Below are 17,462 nucleotides of genomic sequence, written 5' to 3' on the forward strand. Positions count from 1 at the left end.
CAGCCTTATCCTGGCCCTCCTCATTTATCTCGCCTTCCTGAATAGGCTCAGGGGTAGGGGGCCTTTCATGCTCCCCCTTTCCTGTCTTCTTTGCCCGATGTGCTCGGCGACGTTCCCTCACTCGGTTCTCAGAATCTTCATCATCCATCAGAGTTGCCACACTCCTTGCATCATCCTCATCGTCCTCGTCATCATCACCTTCCAGCTCGCCTCTCCTCCCCAACTGCCTGCCGCGGTACCCGGCAAGCACCATATCCATCTCTCTCTTTGACTCTTCCATCTGCTCCCTCATCAGCTGCACTTCGGCCTTCAAGCTTTCATGCTCTTTCAGTTGAGTTTCGAGATAACGGATTTTGTCGAGATGACCAGAGAGAGATGATTGCGTCTCGGTCAACTGCGCCTGAAGTGCTATGAAAGCAGCTGCTTCTTGCCCATGAGGACCTGCGAGAGCAGCTTGAGCTTCCGCAGTTGCTGATCGAAACTGGGGAGGGATGTACTGCTCAGCAGAGCCATTCTGGGAAGGTGAGACGCCCCCACTGAGGGTATCTTGGATGCCAGTAAACGTAGTTGCCAGATTTTGCAACTCTGCTCCGGTTTCTTTGCTGGCGTGTAGTTCGGCCTGTTGTTCAAAGTTCGACTTAACAATGTCCTGGTTCTGCTAGGAGTGAAACAGCTCACCTGAAGTTTACTGAGGACATGCTCGAAACTTAGCGACCCCGCCTTTCCACCCCCACTCATCATCGTAGGACCCATCTGCGCCAGGGGGTTGGCACCGGGGTGCATTTCCCCTCCCATACGGCGCATTCGGGTGCTATCATGGCTTTGGTAAGTCGCAAGTTCGCTGCATCACTTGGTTAATATCAAAAACAGGAGAGCAGACTTGAAAAGAATGATTCACCGGGCGCTACGGGCAGCGTCTTCTTCGTTGAACACGCAATACGCCTTGGCAGCTACTCTATGATGCACGATGGTGCGATTATCGTCGCTGACAATATCTATGCCAAAATCCTGGTTTTCCAGTTAATTTCCTATTTTTTAACGTTAACTGATGTTAACTTACGATCTGATCCTCATTCTTGATTTCTACAGGATCACTCTCGACTCCTTCAGGGCTGAGTCGTTCACCGTTGATAAATGTACCATTTGATGATCTCACATCTCTGATGAAGATCTGGAGCCAAAATATTTAGCGTTTGACGCGTTGACAAATATACGAATATTATGCTCACCTTCCCACCTTGTTCCCAGATCTCTGCATGAAGCCTTGACAGAACCTTGCTGTCAAAATATGCGTTCCTTTCCCCTGGGACCGTTTTGTTATTCGTCTGTCTTCCTATTTTGATCTATTCCCACCCATTAGTTTTTCCCATCACACCTGCCAAATATAACAGCAAAAAGAGACGTAGTTAAGGGTCCAATACTTACACGCTGGCCCTCGGGAAGGTGAATCATCTTCATTTGAAAGGTATCCTGGATCGGCCAAAGGTGGAGACTCGGAAAGGGCGCACCCCACGGTACCTCTCCGCCTCCTCCAGAGTTGGGTCCCGTAGAATGATTCATCGCTTGTCCTTGTTGGGAGAGAGGCCCGAGTGGATGGGATAGGTATTGATGTTGCATTACTTCCTTTGATGTGTCCTCGTTTTCAAACGTTGGGGTTGAGTCGTTCGTAGTCAATGGTCTTCTCGTTGAGCGTCAATGCTTTTGGGTTTTCCTGGCTCTTGGGTATCGAGTCGGTGAAGTAGAATGTTCTAATCAAGTGTTGGGAGGAGAACAATATGCGAAAAGAGGGTTATAGAGAAGTACGCAGGGGACCGGATTCGAAGAGTTCGAAGAGTTAGCAGTCCGGTGCTTCGGAGAACACAAACTGAACGACAAGAGACGACACGGCGGTGACATCTGTCAATTTGATCCCGCTCTACCTATTACCATTACCTGTTACCATACACGTATGAAAAAGCATTCCTTTACGGTTTTTTTTTTCTTGTATTAGACCAAAGAACTTGACTTTATTGCTTTGCACTTTGACGCCTTGCATGATTAAGTTACATGTGACTACTCGTACAATTCCCATCTTTCAATCTTGGCGAGACTAATAATAAAACAGTAATCATCTATCCCTTCCACCTCGAGGATGGAGTGGGTAGTATTACCCCATCACGACTCCTCAGGTATAAGCTCTACCATACTATACCTAAAAGAACAGAAGCGAGCTGCCTATGTAAAAAAATGTCCATCATGGGATATGACGATTGAAAACCAAAAAAAGAAAAAATTCAAATATCCTCTGACTGGATCGAAGACGGACGATAAAACCTGCAAATGCGTTTCAAAGCATAAACCCCCCATTTCCCTATAATTCCCATTACACTCTCCGACTGGCCGTTTCCTGTCTGCCTCTTTCTCTTACACAAACGGCACGTGCCAACTGCCCCATTATGACACAATAATCAACATTTCGAAGACAAACAACAAGCCACCTCCAAAAATATTTCCCTGGGTAGAATAATGTATACACATGTGCTTCAATCTTGAAGCACAGCAGTCGGGCTGAGAAAAGAAAAGTGGATGCCAAAACTGTTGGTGGCAACGCAATCATCGCTAACCTAGAACTTGGTGTTGAATAGGCCAGACATTCCCATCTGTAGCTCAATCTGCGAATCCTGTCTCATGGCCCCCTCTCTCAACTTATCCCTACCCCTTTCCTCCCCACCTCCAAGAGGAGAAAGAGGGTCCATCTCCATATCACTCGACCCCGAGTGGCTGGCCCGACGGAAATCTGACATGTTGGGCGGGTGAGAGGAATTTGTCGAAGTCGGTGAGGGCTGGAAAGGGATGAACATATCTTTGTTCTCTTGGGCGTGCATACCGTTGACCGGATTCGGCGAGCCACCAGAGTCATGGGACGCAGACCATGGTTGAGTGTTAACTACATCGAAAGAAAAGGATCGCTCGGGCTCGGGAGAAGGTCGCATAGCCTGGAGGTTGCGTTCATCTGAGTCAGGGAAGTTATTGAGTCCGTTGTTGTTCAACCAGAATAGAGGCTGTTGTTGAGGAAATCCCTGGTTGACGTTGACGTTTTCATCGGCAGTGTTGACTCCCAGATTCATGAGGAGCTGTTCAAGCTGGGAAATTCGACTTGCTTGAGTCTCAGTGATTTGTTTAAGATCGCTTTTGACGTTCTCAGCATTGACCGCTTTCGAGAGTGGAGACGCGACATACCGGATATAACTGACGCTTTGGCTCAAGATACGTCCTTTACAATGCGCAGCATCCTTCTGAGACTTGGCAGAAGTGTTTCCCCCTCGCTTGTTCTTCTGCTTTCACCATTAGCTACTCTCAAAACATCTATGGATCAATGTAACTAACCTTTTTCTTTGCGGTAGTCTTACCATCCTCGTCTTCTTCCTCTGCAGGCTCATCGATTTGATTATACTTCTCCGGCAACAACGTCCCAAGCTCTTCGATTTTGGCGTTGATATGTTCTCGCCTTCTCTTCTCAACCAGATTATGACACTCCCTTCTCCTTTGCTTCTTGTAGTTCTCATCTGACAACTGCAAGAGGGGCTTTACTGGAGTAATAGGGCTGTCCACCAACACCTCATCCGTGTCGAAGCTGCCCAGGCTCCCGGGAACCATCGACGGAACACTGCCCGATGCCCAAGACGAAGTATCGTTGTTGAATGAATCGCGTCCCGCGGCGATGGCGAGGCCGAAAGCGCCGTTGGCGCCAAAATCAGGTGGCGAGATGGAGTCGGTCATTTCACCTTCCACATGGGTATCGAGGCTCATTCCGAGGCCCATCGGTCTTGTAGGACCTTGACTTCTTCCGCGTTGCAGGGATGAGCGTGGTGGACGAACATCGGTCATAGACTTGCGTGCTTGACGCGAACGGCTAGAAGGGGCTTTGCCTACCGAATGAGCAGAAGATTGTGAGCGGGAACGCTGATGGCTACCTTGCTCAATGGCATCGATTGCAGGCGGAAGGCTAACAGGTGGTTCGGGATGCTCATTCCCAAACTTTACCGTGTTAAAAACCCCACCTGAATTAACTCCGGTCCCGCCGGAAATGTTGTTTCGCATATGGCCGGCAATGTTTATGCTTGTAGATAACGGTGACGGCAGGCTGTAGTCAAAGGAATGATGCCTAACAGGTAGGGATTGTGAGAATGAAAATGGCGAGTGGGCCATATTGAATTGTCCTCGGTCCGCTGATTGATGAGGGGAGCCTCCAGACATGAGGGAGGCCAATAAATCAGTGTCAACGGTCATTGAGCCGTCAGAAAAGGGCCGATGGATGTTGGGTCGAGAAGACATGTGGCTGTTGCCAGGAATGCTGGGCATGACATGAGCAAGAGGTTGAAAGGCGCACAGAACGACTTACGAGAACCCCTCTACCTTGGCGGTTGACATTTGTCTATGTATGAATAGATGAAACTAGTAGGTGAACGCGACTATTATGGTCAGCCACGTTTCGTGTGTAGGTGATATTTAAATGTTGGCGGGTGCTGGATGGCCAAAGAAATGGTAGGAAGAAAGTGAAAAGAAAAGAGTGGCCAAAGGATTGATTGTTGTAGAGTTGATGGGGACAGTAAAAACGCATGGAAAAAAGGTGTCGTAAACCAGCCAGACAAGCCACCCGGGCCGTCGTGGGTGTCTGTGCCCTCTCGGTTGCGGATGTGCCGAATGCAGTGTGACTTGACTCACCTTCTAGTACAAGTGTCTAGGGTCTATGGATGTATGGAAGAGAATAGCTGGGCTGTATAAGGCAGAGCTGGCGAAGCGACTATGTGCTGGGGGCTGTCTCTTTTGTAAAGAAGAATGAAGAGAAACGGCAAAAGAAATGGGCCCCTCTAGTTTGTGTGCGGGGCAGGGCCGAGGAAAAAAGTAGGCCCCGCGGAGTCGTGCGTCAAAAAACTATACCGCCCTCTCGCATTCCGCCCTTCCATCCTCGGGCATTCCGCTAGAATGACGAGGGTGCCCCTGCCTTTCCCTGTTTTTACCCCACCCCAGGATGGATCTCTTTCCTAAATAGGTAATTTTGACAGCGGTGCCTGATTCACTGTTTCATTCTTTCTTCCTCTTCTTATTTCAACGCTAGTAGCAATTCTCTTGCAAAACGCATAAAATGTATGCCCTAGCAATAAAGACATGAGATTTTTTACTACGAACGTCGCGTCAAACGTCTGCGTCAGTTGCAGCCCCTTTTCTCTTATCATTTTCGCTGCCATTATTCTGGTATCTTGCCGACGATCGCAGCGCAGAAGAAACACGCAAGGCATTCTCGTCTTTCATCTCTCATTCTTCTTCCTTTTTTCATTATTAAGCCAATACACATCATGGCAGGCCGTCCATAGTAAGGATACTCTTGTGTGAGATAAGGCCCCGCCGCCACCTCATATCCCCTTTCTTGGTGGGCGAAATAACTCTCACCCGAAGTCCTCTTCACCACCTCATTCTTCGCTCCTGATATCTTTTTAATTCTTGACGATCTATTGGAAAACCTATACATTTCAAATTTTAGATAGAAGGCGTATACGCGGAGAGCAAATAGCACAGGACTAAAGTATAAAGTATGGATAAATGATGGATGATTCAAACTTCCCATCCTGGTAATACCATTGACTATTCCGAATTTCAAGAACATGTCCACCATATCGGAGTAAACCTTGTTCGGCGTGTATTTGGGGGAAGGATGCCTTGTGTAATAGAGTATAGTAGAAAAGCCACAACCCCCCACAGCACGGAGGAGGAGCTCTGGAATCTAAAACCTGGAATCTAGGGTCTGATATTTGCTTCCATGATACCCTATACCTTTAAAGTCTTTTTAATTCATGCCGCTTCCACCAAAGTTGCGTAAAAGTTCTTCCCGGCTTCCGGTTCTCCGATCACTCGATACACGACGACTTGTTGGTGTTCGGCATCGCTCGACACAAGCCTCTCGACGGACATTGGCGGGTCTCCGACGAGGCACGAGGTCCGAGAAAGGGCTTGTCGTTGCAAACTGCAACATTCGGCAGGGGTCATTTTGACCTTCTTTTGATCATTTCCAACAACCATTGTTTATGCATACGAAGGTATCAAGACGTAAAATCTTACTGGATGATACAATAGAATCAGGCCTCTCTTCAACGGGATGAATAACGCGCCTTTAAATAGCCTGATTTCATGCACAACGGTCACAAATTCCCTTTTCACCTCAAAATTGGTTCCGTTTCCGCCACGTCTGTACGTAGAAAGGTTCGGTACACATGACCAAGTCCAAAATAAAACCCAAGGGGTAAAGCAAGAGGGCAATGGAGAATCTCCTCACAATCCATGATCTCTTGTCAAGCCAGCCAGATAGAGATTTTTCTTCTTCACTGCGGCCTATGACAGTTCTGTCCCGCATTGGCCAACGTCCTCCCATCGACACCCGCAACTTCTCCAAACCTCACTCGTCTTTTTCGTCCCGACTGTAGAGTCTGCTCCCTTGGGCATATTGTCTGAAATGTAGGTCTCTATCCCTCTGATCTAATCTCGGATCCACGATGAGTCCCCATGACCACACATCTGTCGCATTACTCAAGCTATCGGCCGTCCCATACATCCAATTCTCGTCCTGCCCCCGCCTATGGAATACCAGTGAGCTGATTGCGCATTAGAGACACAATTGAGGTATTCGCAAGAGCTAGTTCTACATCATTCAAAATATCCGGTCGGGACCTGCGATGCATCCACCCCAAAAGAAACTCAAGCGACGCGTACCCGACACCCACCGTCAGAGAGTATCGGTATCATGCGATCGGTGCAAGGTCCGCAAAATCCGTTGCATTCGCATCTCAGGCGAGAACGACCCTTGCGCAGCATGCGCACAGCTCAGTCTCGATTGCGAGTCAACTTTACCTCGGAAACAAAGGGTCTACGCTAGCTACGACCAGCTGCAATTGAGATATCGTGCACTCGACACCTTGATCAAGCGACTGTACCCCGGCGAAAATGTCGAGAGCGTCGACGATATATGCGAACTGGCGCGGAAACAGGGGATCGATTTGTCGGGGTTTGAAGACGAAGGGGAGGATCTGGATCCATTACCGAAACCGAGCGATAGGGGAAGCTCGGGTACAACTTCTGCTTCCAAAGAAGGTAACAACTTGTCCAACTCGGTGCAAAACCTACGCATACCAGAAGGAGGGCTCATCCCAGCACCTCGAGGCGGATACCACTACGTGGGTCCGGCAAGCTCGTACCAGTTTGCAAATACGATACGACACCTAGTCAAGAAGTCGAGTGCGTACAACCTTGCATTCGATCGCGTGGGGTACAGACGACAACAGCGGGCAAACGAATTCACCTCGTCAGATCGGACCACAGCTCTCGAAGCGCGAATACCAGGACATCCTGTGATGGTCGGAGAAGACGGGGACTCCCCCATGAGCGAAGGTATAGGATCATGTACTTCTGATGTGGGTCCTGTATCATCTCCTCAGGACCGGACAACCCCCAGAAGCATACCGCACTCCATCACCCGTCGGGCAATAGACATCATGCCTTCTCGTCAGCTGGCAGACAAACTTGTTCTCGCTTTTTTTGACCGGGTGCATTTGAACTTCAATCTCTTTCATCGAGGAAGTTTCCAGGTTCGCTACGAATCGATATGGTCGTCCAGGAGCGAAGCCGGCTTAGAAGATCTTGAGCCTGGATGGCTGTGCGTCTTGTGTATGGTGTTTGTATTGGGCGCTCAAGCCCTGGAACGAGACGGCTTGCGGGAAGCTACAGTCATCCAAAGTCGGTATCTCGCCATTGTCATCCGCGAAGGGATGCAGCGACTCGTCCTCACGGCGACACAATCAAACGTACAGGCCCTAGCTTTGCTCAGTCTGTATCAACATAATGCCGGCGAACGCAACACTGCCTGGATGCTGATGGGACACGCCGCTCATATGGCTGTTGCCCTAGGCATGCAGCGGGATGGCGAAAATTCAAACTTCGACTTTATCGAGCGCAATACTCGGCGGATCATATGGTGGACACTGTATCTCTTTGAGCAGAACTTGAGCTTTATACTCGGTCGGCCGAGTGTGACGTCGACTGTGTACGTCAGTGCGAGTTTGCCAGACGAGGCGGTCAAGGATGGCGCAGATTCCCCACCGGGCTACTTGGAACAGGCAATCAAGCTAGGCGACATTTCAACCAAGATCAAACGTTTCGTTGCTGCCATTTCTTCCGACTTTGACAAGCCTGACAGGTTGGCTGCGACTACCGACATGGCAAACCAATTAGATGAACTGCTGCTTCAATGGGACCAGTCACTCCCCCCGCATCTGGGATATACAGCGCAGTTTGCAACGGCGAAACATCGTCGGACGGTTCGTCTTCTTCATGCGACATACAATCACCTGCGATCTGTGCTAGGCCGACCGTATTTACTTTGCAAAATCAATCACGATCTTGATAATTCCCAATCGCCCCTTCCTGTTAACTCAACATCAGGTCTAACAAGTGCAATTATCGCATTGTCGCAAACATCCCTGTCCGCTGCGAGGAGCTGCATGGAAGCGCTACTCTCCTTGGCGAGCGCCGCCTCGCTCGAAGGAGAGGTCTGGTACGATTACTACTACGTCCATCATGCTTCTCTTATCCTGTCCCTGCCCTTCCTAGTCGATTTCAACGATCAACACGTCGCTTCGGATCGAGCCATTATATCGGCGACATTGAACCTTGCTCAAAAGAGCCGCTTGGCCCCTACGTACCGTATTCTAATCAACGTGTCGATCCAATTTGCCAAAATTGTTGGTATAGGACCAGATGACGACCCAAGCAGACCAGCTTCCCCTCGACTCGGTGCAAGCTCAATCCGCCCAGATTCATTCCCATCCGGGAAGTCGATGGTATTCCCCGAGGGATCCACCGGTGGCAGCAACCAAACCGATTGGAACCTAGGGCCCAGCTCGGTCACCACAGAGACTTCCAGTAACAACCGCTCGTTCGGCTCTCGAGCGAATTATCCCACGTCGGACATATCGCACGAAGCCGGTCTTGGTACATGTTCATCGATTGTACAATCTCCGACTCACCTCCCCTACCACACGAATCCGGCGGCGTCAGACCCGTGGTCATTACTACCCATGCTCAATTCGACTCCTTCCTCTCAGCCGCTCTCGCTCGAACAGCTCTTGGGCATGCAACCGTCGACCCTCTTCAGCGACAATGCAGCTCAGCAGCCTGTCGCAGACCTTGGCTTCTCGGATATGTACAACTTCGGTTTCGGGCTGCCGCCACAGAACGATGGGGTGGGCCCTTACTGGCCAGGCGGCGTGAGTGAAGAGGGCGGAAGCGGAGGCTTGGGTGAGATGCCTTGGGATTTCTTCGGGGGAGGAGATTGGGACGGGGGTGGAAATGAAGCTGGACGAGAAGGGGAATGATGGGTCGAGGTGATGTTGAGTGGAGCTGAGCTGGGTCAAGTTCATTTTGATTCGCAAGTACATGGAGGGAGGAAGAACCGCGATGGCATCGGCAATGGGCAGAATGCGCTGTTCACAGGGGCGTAATCACGCACTCACATAGCCATGACTTAGGTATTGGCGTAAGCATATCAGGACAACAGTCTGTACAACTAAGCGAACCAACGCATTCATACACACAAACGCATTCATATACATTTATTGCACTCTGGGCATTTCAATGAACAGATTTGGTCGTTCACAACATTATTACTGATGCTCAAAACCCGCAACTTGTCCTAGATTCTGTGAGCTACGGGCTTAGAGGGGATTCCAGTTGTGGTCACGGATAAGTTGCAGTTTCGGTTTACAATCGTTCTGGGGGTGTGTTGAGCAAGGCCCTTCGTTGTAAGTAAAGAGCACCTAAGCCATGAAGATAACAGGGATTCTGATTGAATGATGAGGCAAATGACGAGCACGATGCCTGCTGGCCCGTGAATCGGCCAGGATACGACACGGACGCATGAGTTCATGGCAAGCAAAGGCGATAGCGAGGCCGGCAGGAAGGCTCCGTCTTGGCACGGATGTTATCATGCGCTGATTACTGACTGGGTGATCTAACCGGGGCAGGATGTCCACCGGGTAAGTTGGTGAAGCGGAGGGGACGCCCCGCTCTCCCTTGAGCTCTGCCAGGAAAGCCCCGTCCTCCAGAGGAGAAGGGAGATAGATCACTGCTACTTCAAGAAGGGTTAGCGTAAAGATAACAAACTCCGAAAACGGCTGTGCGGCGAAGTGAGATTATTATCAAGAAATGCTCCGCGGCAAGATAAGAGGCAAGCTTGCCGGCGGTTGAATGCTGTAATGAGCAAGATGCCCATGCTGATACCAACGGCTTTGCCATGATCATCTCGAAATGTCTGGCCGATGTGAAGTGAGGTAGAGAGGGTGTATGTGTGCGAATAGGTGGAGTAGCGTACTGTCTTCTGTTCTTCACGATAGAAGCATCGCCGCTCACAACTGGGCTTTCCTGGTTAAGAGCCATGTATGGATGCTTGCTGATGTTTGGCTGGGCAACAAGTACTAGATGAAATACTTCCTCAGAGTCAGCGTTGATGCGGTTGAACTGGCGTCAGTGGTGCGGTTTGAACAGAAGAAGAATACTACTGAGCAATACAATCGTTGCCTGCGATGGCGGCACTCACATGAAAGAACCAACCTGCAAGGCTGTAATGAATCTTGATAGCGTGCTACAGATGAAGCCCAAGGTCGACCTCCATCTCAATGGCATCGTAAGTGAATGATGACAAAGCGACAGACCTGGTTTTGATAAAGGTAAGCAGGGAAGTTCAGAAGCTTGCTGTTCCCATGAGAGCCATCGATGCAAGACGAAATACAAATGCATACACTAACAATGGCATACATATCCAGTAAGAAAATGAGCCCCCAAATCAAGTACCTAAAAGACAAACGTATCTATTGCTGGACCTTGGTGATTTTTGCAGCAGAGATTGCCTCATAGATCTCCCTGTCGGCACCCTCGGGGAGGGGCAAAAGAGTACCTCGGATGGTGGCGTGTTTGAGAATGCCACGGGCGACAAGGGCATGCTTGAGAGCGACGGTGCCCTCCATGTGCGAGCCACGGTGGTAGACAGCGGCGGTGACGGGAAGGAGCTGATCGTGGATAGCCCGAGCCTTCTTGTAGTCCTGAGCTTTACCGGCGTTGAGGAGCTCAAAGAGAAGTTCGGGAGCGATACCGCCGTAACCGACGAGCATACCGTCGACGTCGAAAGCGGTGTGGAGGAGGTATTCGTCGTGGCAAGTGAGGATGTAGGTGTCGGGTCGTGCCTTCCTGATGACGGGGATCTCTCGGTCCCATCGTCGCATATTTCGGACACCATTCTTCACTGAAAAAGGTCAGGAGGCTTCTTTGGGGACAGGCAAAAGATGCTGCTCACTGGCGAAGACACCGGGTTGGGCAAGGATATCGAGCTGGGTCTTCAAGTCGTAAGTTGCCTTAGTGTTGTCGGGGTATTGGAAGAGGATGAGGGGGAGACCAGAGGCCTCGTAGACCTCCTTGTAACGAACCTGGGGGGCACCGGTCTGGTAGCCGAATCGGAGCCATCCGTGCGAAGGGTAGAGCAGACCCGCAGCGGCACCAGCCTCCCTTGCGCGCTTCGCCTCGAGACCAGCAACGTAGTTACCTTCTCGGGTGATACCGGCAATGATGGGGATCTCGTTGTTGACCGACTTGACAAAAGCCTTGATGACCTCTGCCTGCTCCTCCGAGGTGAGGAAGGTACCCTCACCGGCGTGGCCGAGAACGACCAGACCCTTGACACCGTCGACGGACGCAAGCCAAGATCCGATACGCTGGATAGCCTCGTAGTCGACCGAGCCGTTCTCGTTGAAAGGAGTGACCTGGGAGGAGTCAGAACTCTACTCAAAAGCACAAGGAAATGTGAGTGAAAGGGAAAATCTCACGGGAGCGGGAGTGATACCACTCATGTCGAAGCCGACTCGGCCTCGGGGGTTAGAGAACTTGGAAACGTTGTCGGAGAAACCGTTGGCGGTCATTTTGAATCGAGTGATTTGTGTTGTTCGGATGTGTGCGAAGTGGGAGTAGTCTGGCTAGAGATAGCGGTGTAAGATTGAAAGCAGTGGTGATTGATGGTCTCTTGAACATTGATGGTCGAGCCTTTATATCTTCTTGCCAGACGTTCACTTGTGGCCTGCCTCCACCCACTTTCGACGCCGATCCGGAAACACTGATCCGTCCCTTAGCTCCGGACATGACCGTCCGGATGTCTGTCTCCGCGGCAGCATGCTTCCGTGGGCGGTCTGGTCTGGTGATACAAAAAAAGTCGTCGATGGTGATGAAGATAGCGAATGAATCGAGTCCGCTCGCTATTGCAATAATGCTGAACGGGGCAATAACGCCGCCGTCATCGATCCGGCTGTTTGCTTCCAAGGAAGAAACGCCAACTCCCTTCGCTGGGAAGTTGAGTCTCCAACGCAGACAACACCCTCTCCACAGTTCACCGCACCCGTGTTTTTGGGACCCCCGAGGTCTCAAACGAGTTTATAAAAGCAGCCATTGGGGCAATTGATCCTCCATTCCCCTGAAAGCATTCCAGAAACGCATTAATCAGCTTGACATTCATTCTATCATGTCGTACCTCGACAATCACCACATTGCTCCGGCGGTCACTAATATCATCAACCCCCCTGCCGGTGGTCTCGAGTCTACCCAGAGTCGCACCGACTCCATCAGCAAGGCCTACGTTGAACACGCCGAGGACGTTGAGAAAGTTTCAGAGGTCCACGATATCGATACCAAGGCCGACCATTTCGGTACCAACACCGAGTACTCAAAAGAGGAAAGAACTTTGCTACGCAAGCTCGACTGGCACATTATGCCCATTGTCTTCTGCATGTACTTCATGAACAAGCTCGACCAGAATGCCATTGCCAACGCTCGACTCAACTCTTTTGAGAAGGACCTCGGTCTCACTGGCAACCAGTTCAACATCTGTGTCTCCGTTCTCTACGCCGGCTACACCCTGATCCAGGCAAGTTATTTTTACTTATTGCGCAAATGGCGACACGAATCATTTGAAACTGACGAAATCAGATTCCCTCAAACATGTTGATGGCGACCAAGAAGGTTCGACCCTCCCTCTGGATGTCCTGCTGGATGATGTGAGTTTAAAAGCTTTTTTACCATTCTATCCTGTTGAGGCTAATTTCCAACGACCCCTAATTTTCAGGGCATGGGCCATTGTCTCTGCTTCCACTGCTGCCGTTCACAACTTCTCGGGTGCTTTCGTCGTCCGATTCCTGCTCGGTTTTGCCGAAGCTCCTTTCTACCCCGGTGCCATCTACATGCTTTCGTTGTTCTACACCCGTAGAGAGATTGCCACTCGTATTTCTATCCTTTACAGTAAGTCTGCCATATTAAAGTATTATCAGATCACGAAGGCTAATAATGGCAAAAGGTGCCAACATTGTCGCAACTGCTTGCGCCGGCCTGATCAGTGCTGCTACTTTTGCAACTCTCGGAGGTGTCCACGGATTGGCGGGCTGGAGATGGCTCTTCATCATCCTCGGTGTTGTCACGTTCGGTGTTTCCATCATTGCCATCTGGCTCCTGCCAGATCACCCGCTCACGACTAGCTGGCTCTCGCCCGAGGAGCGGGAACTTGCCCACCTCCGAATGGAACGAGACACCGTCGGCCTCCAGGAGAGCAAGGGCACGCTTATCGGACTCAAGCAGGCCGCCGCCGACCCCAAGCTCTGGTTGCTCACTCTGCTTCAGACCTTGCACCTTGCTGCTTGCGGCTTCAACTCTTTCTTCCCTACCGTTGTCAAGACCCTCGGCTACAGTACCACCATTACCCTTGTCATCACCTGCCCCCCTTACCTTGTTGCCGGCGCCTTCAGTGTCGCCCTCGCTTGGTCTTCTGGTCGACGAAACGAGAGGTCGATACACATTACTCTTGGAATGATCGTCGCCCTTGTCGGTTTTATCATGGCCGCTGCTTCCCTCAACACTGCTGTCCGATTCATCTCTCTCTTTCTCTTTGCCACTGGTGCTTACTCGGCCAACTCAATCATCATCGGATGGGTCGCTGCCACCTGCGGTCAAACGCCAGAGAAAAAGGCCGGTGCTCTTTCGATCATGAACTGCATTGCAATGGCTTCTTTCATCTACACACCGTATCTTTACCCTGCATCCGACAGTCCCCGATATCTCATGGCCATGTCTGCCAATGCGGCTTTCGTGACGGGTGTCATTATCTGCACTTGGACCATGCGATTCTGGCTTCAGCAGGTCAACAAGAAGCTCAGGAGCGGAGATGCAACCGCCCGTCTGTTGTACGCATACTAAGGTTTGTTTAACGTCTGTTGTACGCCCACTAAGGGTTGTTTACCTTCTGTTGTACGTCTACTAAGGGTTTTCAAGTTATACGGAGAATATAGCAAGGTTCCTGACTGTTGAAAGCGATATAGTGAGCAGTGTTAGGATGCAGCATATTTCCGATACATTAGATGTTTCACTTTTCATTGCTGTTTAGGCTTGTGTTGCTCGCAAGTCACGTTGTAGTACATCCATGAGATGCACAGGATAGGTTAAAGGACTGCTAGGCCGAAAGAGAGATTCAATAGCTAGTAAAATGATAGTGGTATAGTACCGGAGAGCTGACGGACTTACAAGTAGCAGAGGAACCACACGCACGAGTATTCCCCTAGGCTACTACAGCAGCTTGGATAATAACGGTAGATGATTAATAGTAACAATAGTTCCTAGAAACGTTGGACCGAAGCCGATCGCTGAGATCAAGTTCCGGCGGTGAGACGTAGACGATCTTGTATGTTGTATGTCGGAGCAATCAGTTAATGATGTTCCTTAAGCAGTTGTCCATGGCTGCCCCGTCTGATGAACGAACGCTTCGTTCCTCCTCCTTTCTCACACCCTCTTTCGATCCAACCCCTGAAGATATGACTTATGTACGAATATGCTACATACTCATGTATAATAAATGACAAATTGTCCTACAACAATCACGTACAAACCAACTACACATTACTCTCCCTCCTCTCTCACCTTATCCTCCTTGCTATCATCCTCTACCCCTTCCCTCTTTTCTTCCTCATCATTCATTAATCTTGGAGGTATCTCATCAGCCCCGCCCACGCTGTCCTCAGCAACTTCTTCAAACCTGACAAGGATTTGGTGTAGGGCCACCCCTGGACCGAGAGGGAAGTCGACTTGGGAACGAGGGAAAGAGAGGGTATGTACCCTTTTCGCTGCTCCTGCTCCTCCTTCTGCTTCACTACTAGGCGAAGAAGAAGGTTCTGGGAGGTGGAAAGCAGGGATGAGCCAAGTCCAGCCAAGCGGCAGGTTGCCAAGGTGGAACTTCAGTCGGAATTCGCGCGAACGATCAAGCGTGAGGTGAGAGTGATTAGGTGCGAGATGATGTACTACATAATTCTGTTTGGAGAATATGCTCAGCATGTACTTTGGGAGATGCAAGAAGAACACAGGCAGGGAGACTTACTTGATGATCTTTTGGTAGAACCGCAACTACATCCTCACTTACATCAGCAGGCACCATCTTTCCAAAACTTCTAAACATTTTGTGTGTATCAAACCTCCCATCCCCTGCGACACCACCCCAGGTAATTTCCCCGCCCACCCCTTCGCCTGTTCCTCCCCTATTTTGCAACTCTTTTACGTAGTCATCGTCGTACCTCGCCACCGAAGCCCAAGCCTTGCCCTGTCCTGTACCGCCCGAACCGACCAAGAGAGATGCGAGAGGTTTCTGCCAGCCGGATGGAGGGGTGAGAAGCAGAGTAACGGAGAGGAGGCGCAAGTGTCTGGGAGTAAGGGAGACGTAAGATGGAGGTGCTTGGTTGGTGAATAAGAGGTTGATATATCTACACCATCGACGTTCTACTGGATCATCAGCACACATTAAATATACAGAAAAAATCACTACAACACTTACGACTAGGGATAGAGACGCCACGTCCTGTACTAGTAGGTTTCATTCTCCTGCTCGAATGCAGCTTGAACACTTCATCCACCCTCCCATCCGCTCGATCTTCTTGACCCTTCTGCCCCGCTGGACGTTCATCTCCGATATCAATAGGGTCGTAAGGAGGCGTAGTTTGGAGTCCGATACGTTCTGAGGGGGGTGGAGAAGGCCGGGATATGGTTGTGGTGGAAGAGAAGGAGCTGGCGGTATCATTATCGTCTTCATGGTCATTGCCCTTTACCACTGGGCCAACTTGAATCCTCTCTGATCTCGCAGGTGTCAAAGTGCCTCCTCGTTCCACAGAAGGATCAACATCAACTTGCAACGTTGCAGCTTCTTTGCCACCTCCGATGAACACCCACCCTTCCCTATCGTCGGCACCAACATCAGAGGAAGACGCATTCTGCCCTTGACTATGGGCTTTCTGTTTTTCTCTTTGTGCCAATCTTTTAGCTAACTCTTTGTAAGAGTAAGAACGGTCAAGCTCTGGAGGCGGAGGAAGCTCGGGTAATGAGAGGAGATATGAACACAAGAGCGTACCAGATCGGCCCTGTACCTGGTCAGCTTTCTATAGGCTAACCGCAGCGGCCTCGAGACGGCTCACTTTTCCGGCTTTACAATGAATAATAGCAACCCTTTCCTCATCCCCTTCCAGCCACGCAGTCATCTCCCTGACGGCTAATGGCAAGAGAGGTAATGGTGGAGGGTGGTGGTCTGGGAACGGGTATCTCGATACACGATTGTGCATGCTTTCAGGAGAATAAGCATTCTCATACAGCGGACACCTTCAACATCGGCAATCAGCTCAGCGGCAAGCAGAAATCAGGGCTGAGTTTACGGACAAGTTCCAAATCCACCACTTCTCGCCATGTCGTGATGTTATAAACTTGAGAACGTCTCGACGTTTGTTACGATACAGCGCCGCAACCCCCGTTGCTGGGTATCCCATACTAGGCTTTGACTTAGCAGTGGGCTTATGAAACAAAAAGGATGTTAAGCATATACGAACATGATGATCCTGTCGGTCACTTGAAATCCCGGTTCAGCTGTGTACGAGGATGAGACAACTTAAAAAGAACTCACCATAGACGAGATCGAGATTAACAGCCGCTTCGGGATCTATAAATCTGGCCTTGTTACCAGAGACGAGCTTGCGAATGTAGTCGAAGGACATGATGTATGGGTTAGACAAGGATCAAAGCCAGCAATGAGATGTCGAGGTTTAGTTATACCCCTTTGGTTAAGAAGTACTTCCTTCTCCCATCCATGACGTACTGTCGTGTGAGGAACTCGCATTCGGAACGATGTGCACTTGTGACAAGAACATAATGCCCTAATACTGTTCCTGAGTTGATTCGTTCGCATGGTGCAGTGGTAGCATATCGCTTTCCGGTGGTGGTTCGGCGAAGATCATGGGTTCGAACCCCATTGCGAATTTTCTTTTTGAACTTTTTACCTGCTACCTTTTAGCGCCTCCTTCAAGTGCATGCTTTTTCGATGGATG

The 17,462-nt window shown here is 50.2% G+C and overlaps 6 protein-coding genes and 1 non-coding gene; 3 read left to right on the forward strand and 4 right to left on the reverse strand.

Moving 5' to 3' along the window:
- The window catches only part of CNAG_04838 (hypothetical protein), a 3,205-nt gene extending 1,335 nt beyond the window's left edge, over positions 1-1,870 (reverse strand). The window contains exons 1-6 of the mRNA XM_012196549.1: positions 1,426-1,870; positions 1,230-1,343; positions 1,061-1,171; positions 899-1,008; positions 679-841; positions 1-619 (exon numbers count right to left, since the gene is read on the reverse strand). The exon at positions 1-619 is cut by the window's left edge and continues 953 nt beyond it. Coding sequence (XP_012051939.1) covers positions 1-619; positions 679-841; positions 899-1,008; positions 1,061-1,171; positions 1,230-1,343; positions 1,426-1,617 — 1,309 coding nt within the window. The 5' untranslated portion in view covers positions 1,618-1,870. The remainder of the gene's footprint in view (positions 620-678; positions 842-898; positions 1,009-1,060; positions 1,172-1,229; positions 1,344-1,425) is intronic.
- Positions 1,871-2,012: 142 nt separating this feature from the next.
- CNAG_04837 (hypothetical protein) lies at positions 2,013-4,860 on the reverse strand. The gene is made up of 5 exons (XM_012196550.1): positions 4,705-4,860; positions 4,382-4,451; positions 3,367-4,333; positions 3,220-3,314; positions 2,013-3,168 (listed from the first exon to the last, which is right to left on the reverse strand). Exons 2-5 carry the CDS (start codon positions 4,408-4,410, stop codon positions 2,604-2,606), a joined length of 1,656 nt encoding a protein of 551 aa, XP_012051940.1. The 5' UTR covers positions 4,411-4,451; positions 4,705-4,860; the 3' UTR covers positions 2,013-2,603.
- A 1,355-nt stretch (positions 4,861-6,215) lies between these two features.
- Positions 6,216-10,744, forward strand: CNAG_04836 (nuclear protein). Its single transcript, XM_012196850.1, has 3 exons — positions 6,216-6,489; positions 6,642-9,827; positions 9,884-10,744. Exon 2 carries the CDS (start codon positions 6,708-6,710, stop codon positions 9,399-9,401), a length of 2,694 nt encoding a protein of 897 aa, XP_012052240.1. The 5' UTR covers positions 6,216-6,489; positions 6,642-6,707; the 3' UTR covers positions 9,402-9,827; positions 9,884-10,744.
- A 54-nt stretch (positions 10,745-10,798) lies between these two features.
- CNAG_04835 (dihydrodipicolinate synthase) lies at positions 10,799-12,174 on the reverse strand. XM_012196551.1 has 3 exons: positions 11,901-12,174; positions 11,375-11,837; positions 10,799-11,323 (listed from the first exon to the last, which is right to left on the reverse strand). The coding sequence occupies exons 1-3, from the start codon at positions 11,991-11,993 to the stop codon at positions 10,893-10,895; spliced, it is 987 nt and encodes a 328-aa protein (XP_012051941.1). The 5' UTR covers positions 11,994-12,174; the 3' UTR covers positions 10,799-10,892.
- On the forward strand, positions 11,973-14,769 carry CNAG_04834 (MFS transporter). XM_012196849.1 has 4 exons: positions 11,973-12,988; positions 13,051-13,118; positions 13,187-13,359; positions 13,415-14,769. The coding sequence occupies exons 1-4, from the start codon at positions 12,587-12,589 to the stop codon at positions 14,305-14,307; spliced, it is 1,536 nt and encodes a 511-aa protein (XP_012052239.1). The 5' UTR covers positions 11,973-12,586; the 3' UTR covers positions 14,308-14,769.
- A 148-nt stretch (positions 14,770-14,917) lies between these two features.
- CNAG_04833 (hypothetical protein) lies at positions 14,918-17,263 on the reverse strand. XM_012196848.1 has 7 exons: positions 17,042-17,263; positions 16,968-16,986; positions 16,801-16,908; positions 16,563-16,743; positions 15,929-16,508; positions 15,479-15,873; positions 14,918-15,411 (listed from the first exon to the last, which is right to left on the reverse strand). The coding sequence occupies exons 1-7, from the start codon at positions 17,130-17,132 to the stop codon at positions 15,004-15,006; spliced, it is 1,782 nt and encodes a 593-aa protein (XP_012052238.1). The 5' UTR covers positions 17,133-17,263; the 3' UTR covers positions 14,918-15,003.
- A 52-nt stretch (positions 17,264-17,315) lies between these two features.
- CNAG_10123 lies at positions 17,316-17,395 on the forward strand. Its single transcript has one exon. It is a non-coding gene; the product is annotated as a tRNA-Arg (tRNA).
- Positions 17,396-17,462: the final 67 nt, after the last annotated feature.

Source organism: Cryptococcus neoformans, chromosome 10 (assembly GCF_000149245.1).
Source record: "Cryptococcus neoformans var. grubii H99 chromosome 10, complete sequence".
NCBI classification, from domain to species: Eukaryota; Fungi; Basidiomycota; class Tremellomycetes; order Tremellales; family Cryptococcaceae; genus Cryptococcus; species Cryptococcus neoformans.

Coding starts and splice junctions, on each gene's coding strand:
- CNAG_04833 (XM_012196848.1), bottom strand. CDS start 17,132: ATGTCCTTCGACTACATTCGCAAGCTCGTCTCTGGTAACAAGGCCAGA. Junction 16,509..16,562: donor TTCATTGTAAAGCCGGAAAA/GTGAGCCGTCTC, acceptor GACCAGGTACAG/GGCCGATCTGGTACGCTCTT. Junction 15,874..15,928: donor TGGCGTCTCTATCCCTAGTC/GTAAGTGTTGTA, acceptor ATGATCCAGTAG/AACGTCGATGGTGTAGATAT.
- CNAG_04835 (XM_012196551.1), bottom strand. CDS start 11,993: ATGACCGCCAACGGTTTCTCCGACAACGTTTCCAAGTTCTCTAACCCC. Junction 11,838..11,900: donor GTGGTATCACTCCCGCTCCC/GTGAGATTTTCC, acceptor GACTCCTCCCAG/GTCACTCCTTTCAACGAGAA. Junction 11,324..11,374: donor CCAACCCGGTGTCTTCGCCA/GTGAGCAGCATC, acceptor GACCTTTTTCAG/TGAAGAATGGTGTCCGAAAT.
- CNAG_04837 (XM_012196550.1), bottom strand. CDS start 4,410: ATGTCAACCGCCAAGGTAGAGGGGTTCTC. Junction 4,334..4,381: donor GCCAAGGTAGAGGGGTTCTC/GTAAGTCGTTCT, acceptor TGTCATGCCCAG/CATTCCTGGCAACAGCCACA. Junction 3,169..3,219: donor CAAAGCGTCAGTTATATCCG/GTATGTCGCGTC, acceptor GAACGTCAAAAG/CGATCTTAAACAAATCACTG.
- CNAG_04834 (XM_012196849.1), top strand. CDS start 12,587: ATGTCGTACCTCGACAATCACCACATTGCTCCGGCGGTCACTAATATC. Junction 12,989..13,050: donor CCGGCTACACCCTGATCCAG/GCAAGTTATTTT, acceptor TGACGAAATCAG/ATTCCCTCAAACATGTTGAT. Junction 13,119..13,186: donor TGGATGTCCTGCTGGATGAT/GTGAGTTTAAAA, acceptor CCTAATTTTCAG/GGCATGGGCCATTGTCTCTG.
- CNAG_04836 (XM_012196850.1), top strand. CDS start 6,708: ATGCATCCACCCCAAAAGAAACTCAAGCGACGCGTACCCGACACCCAC.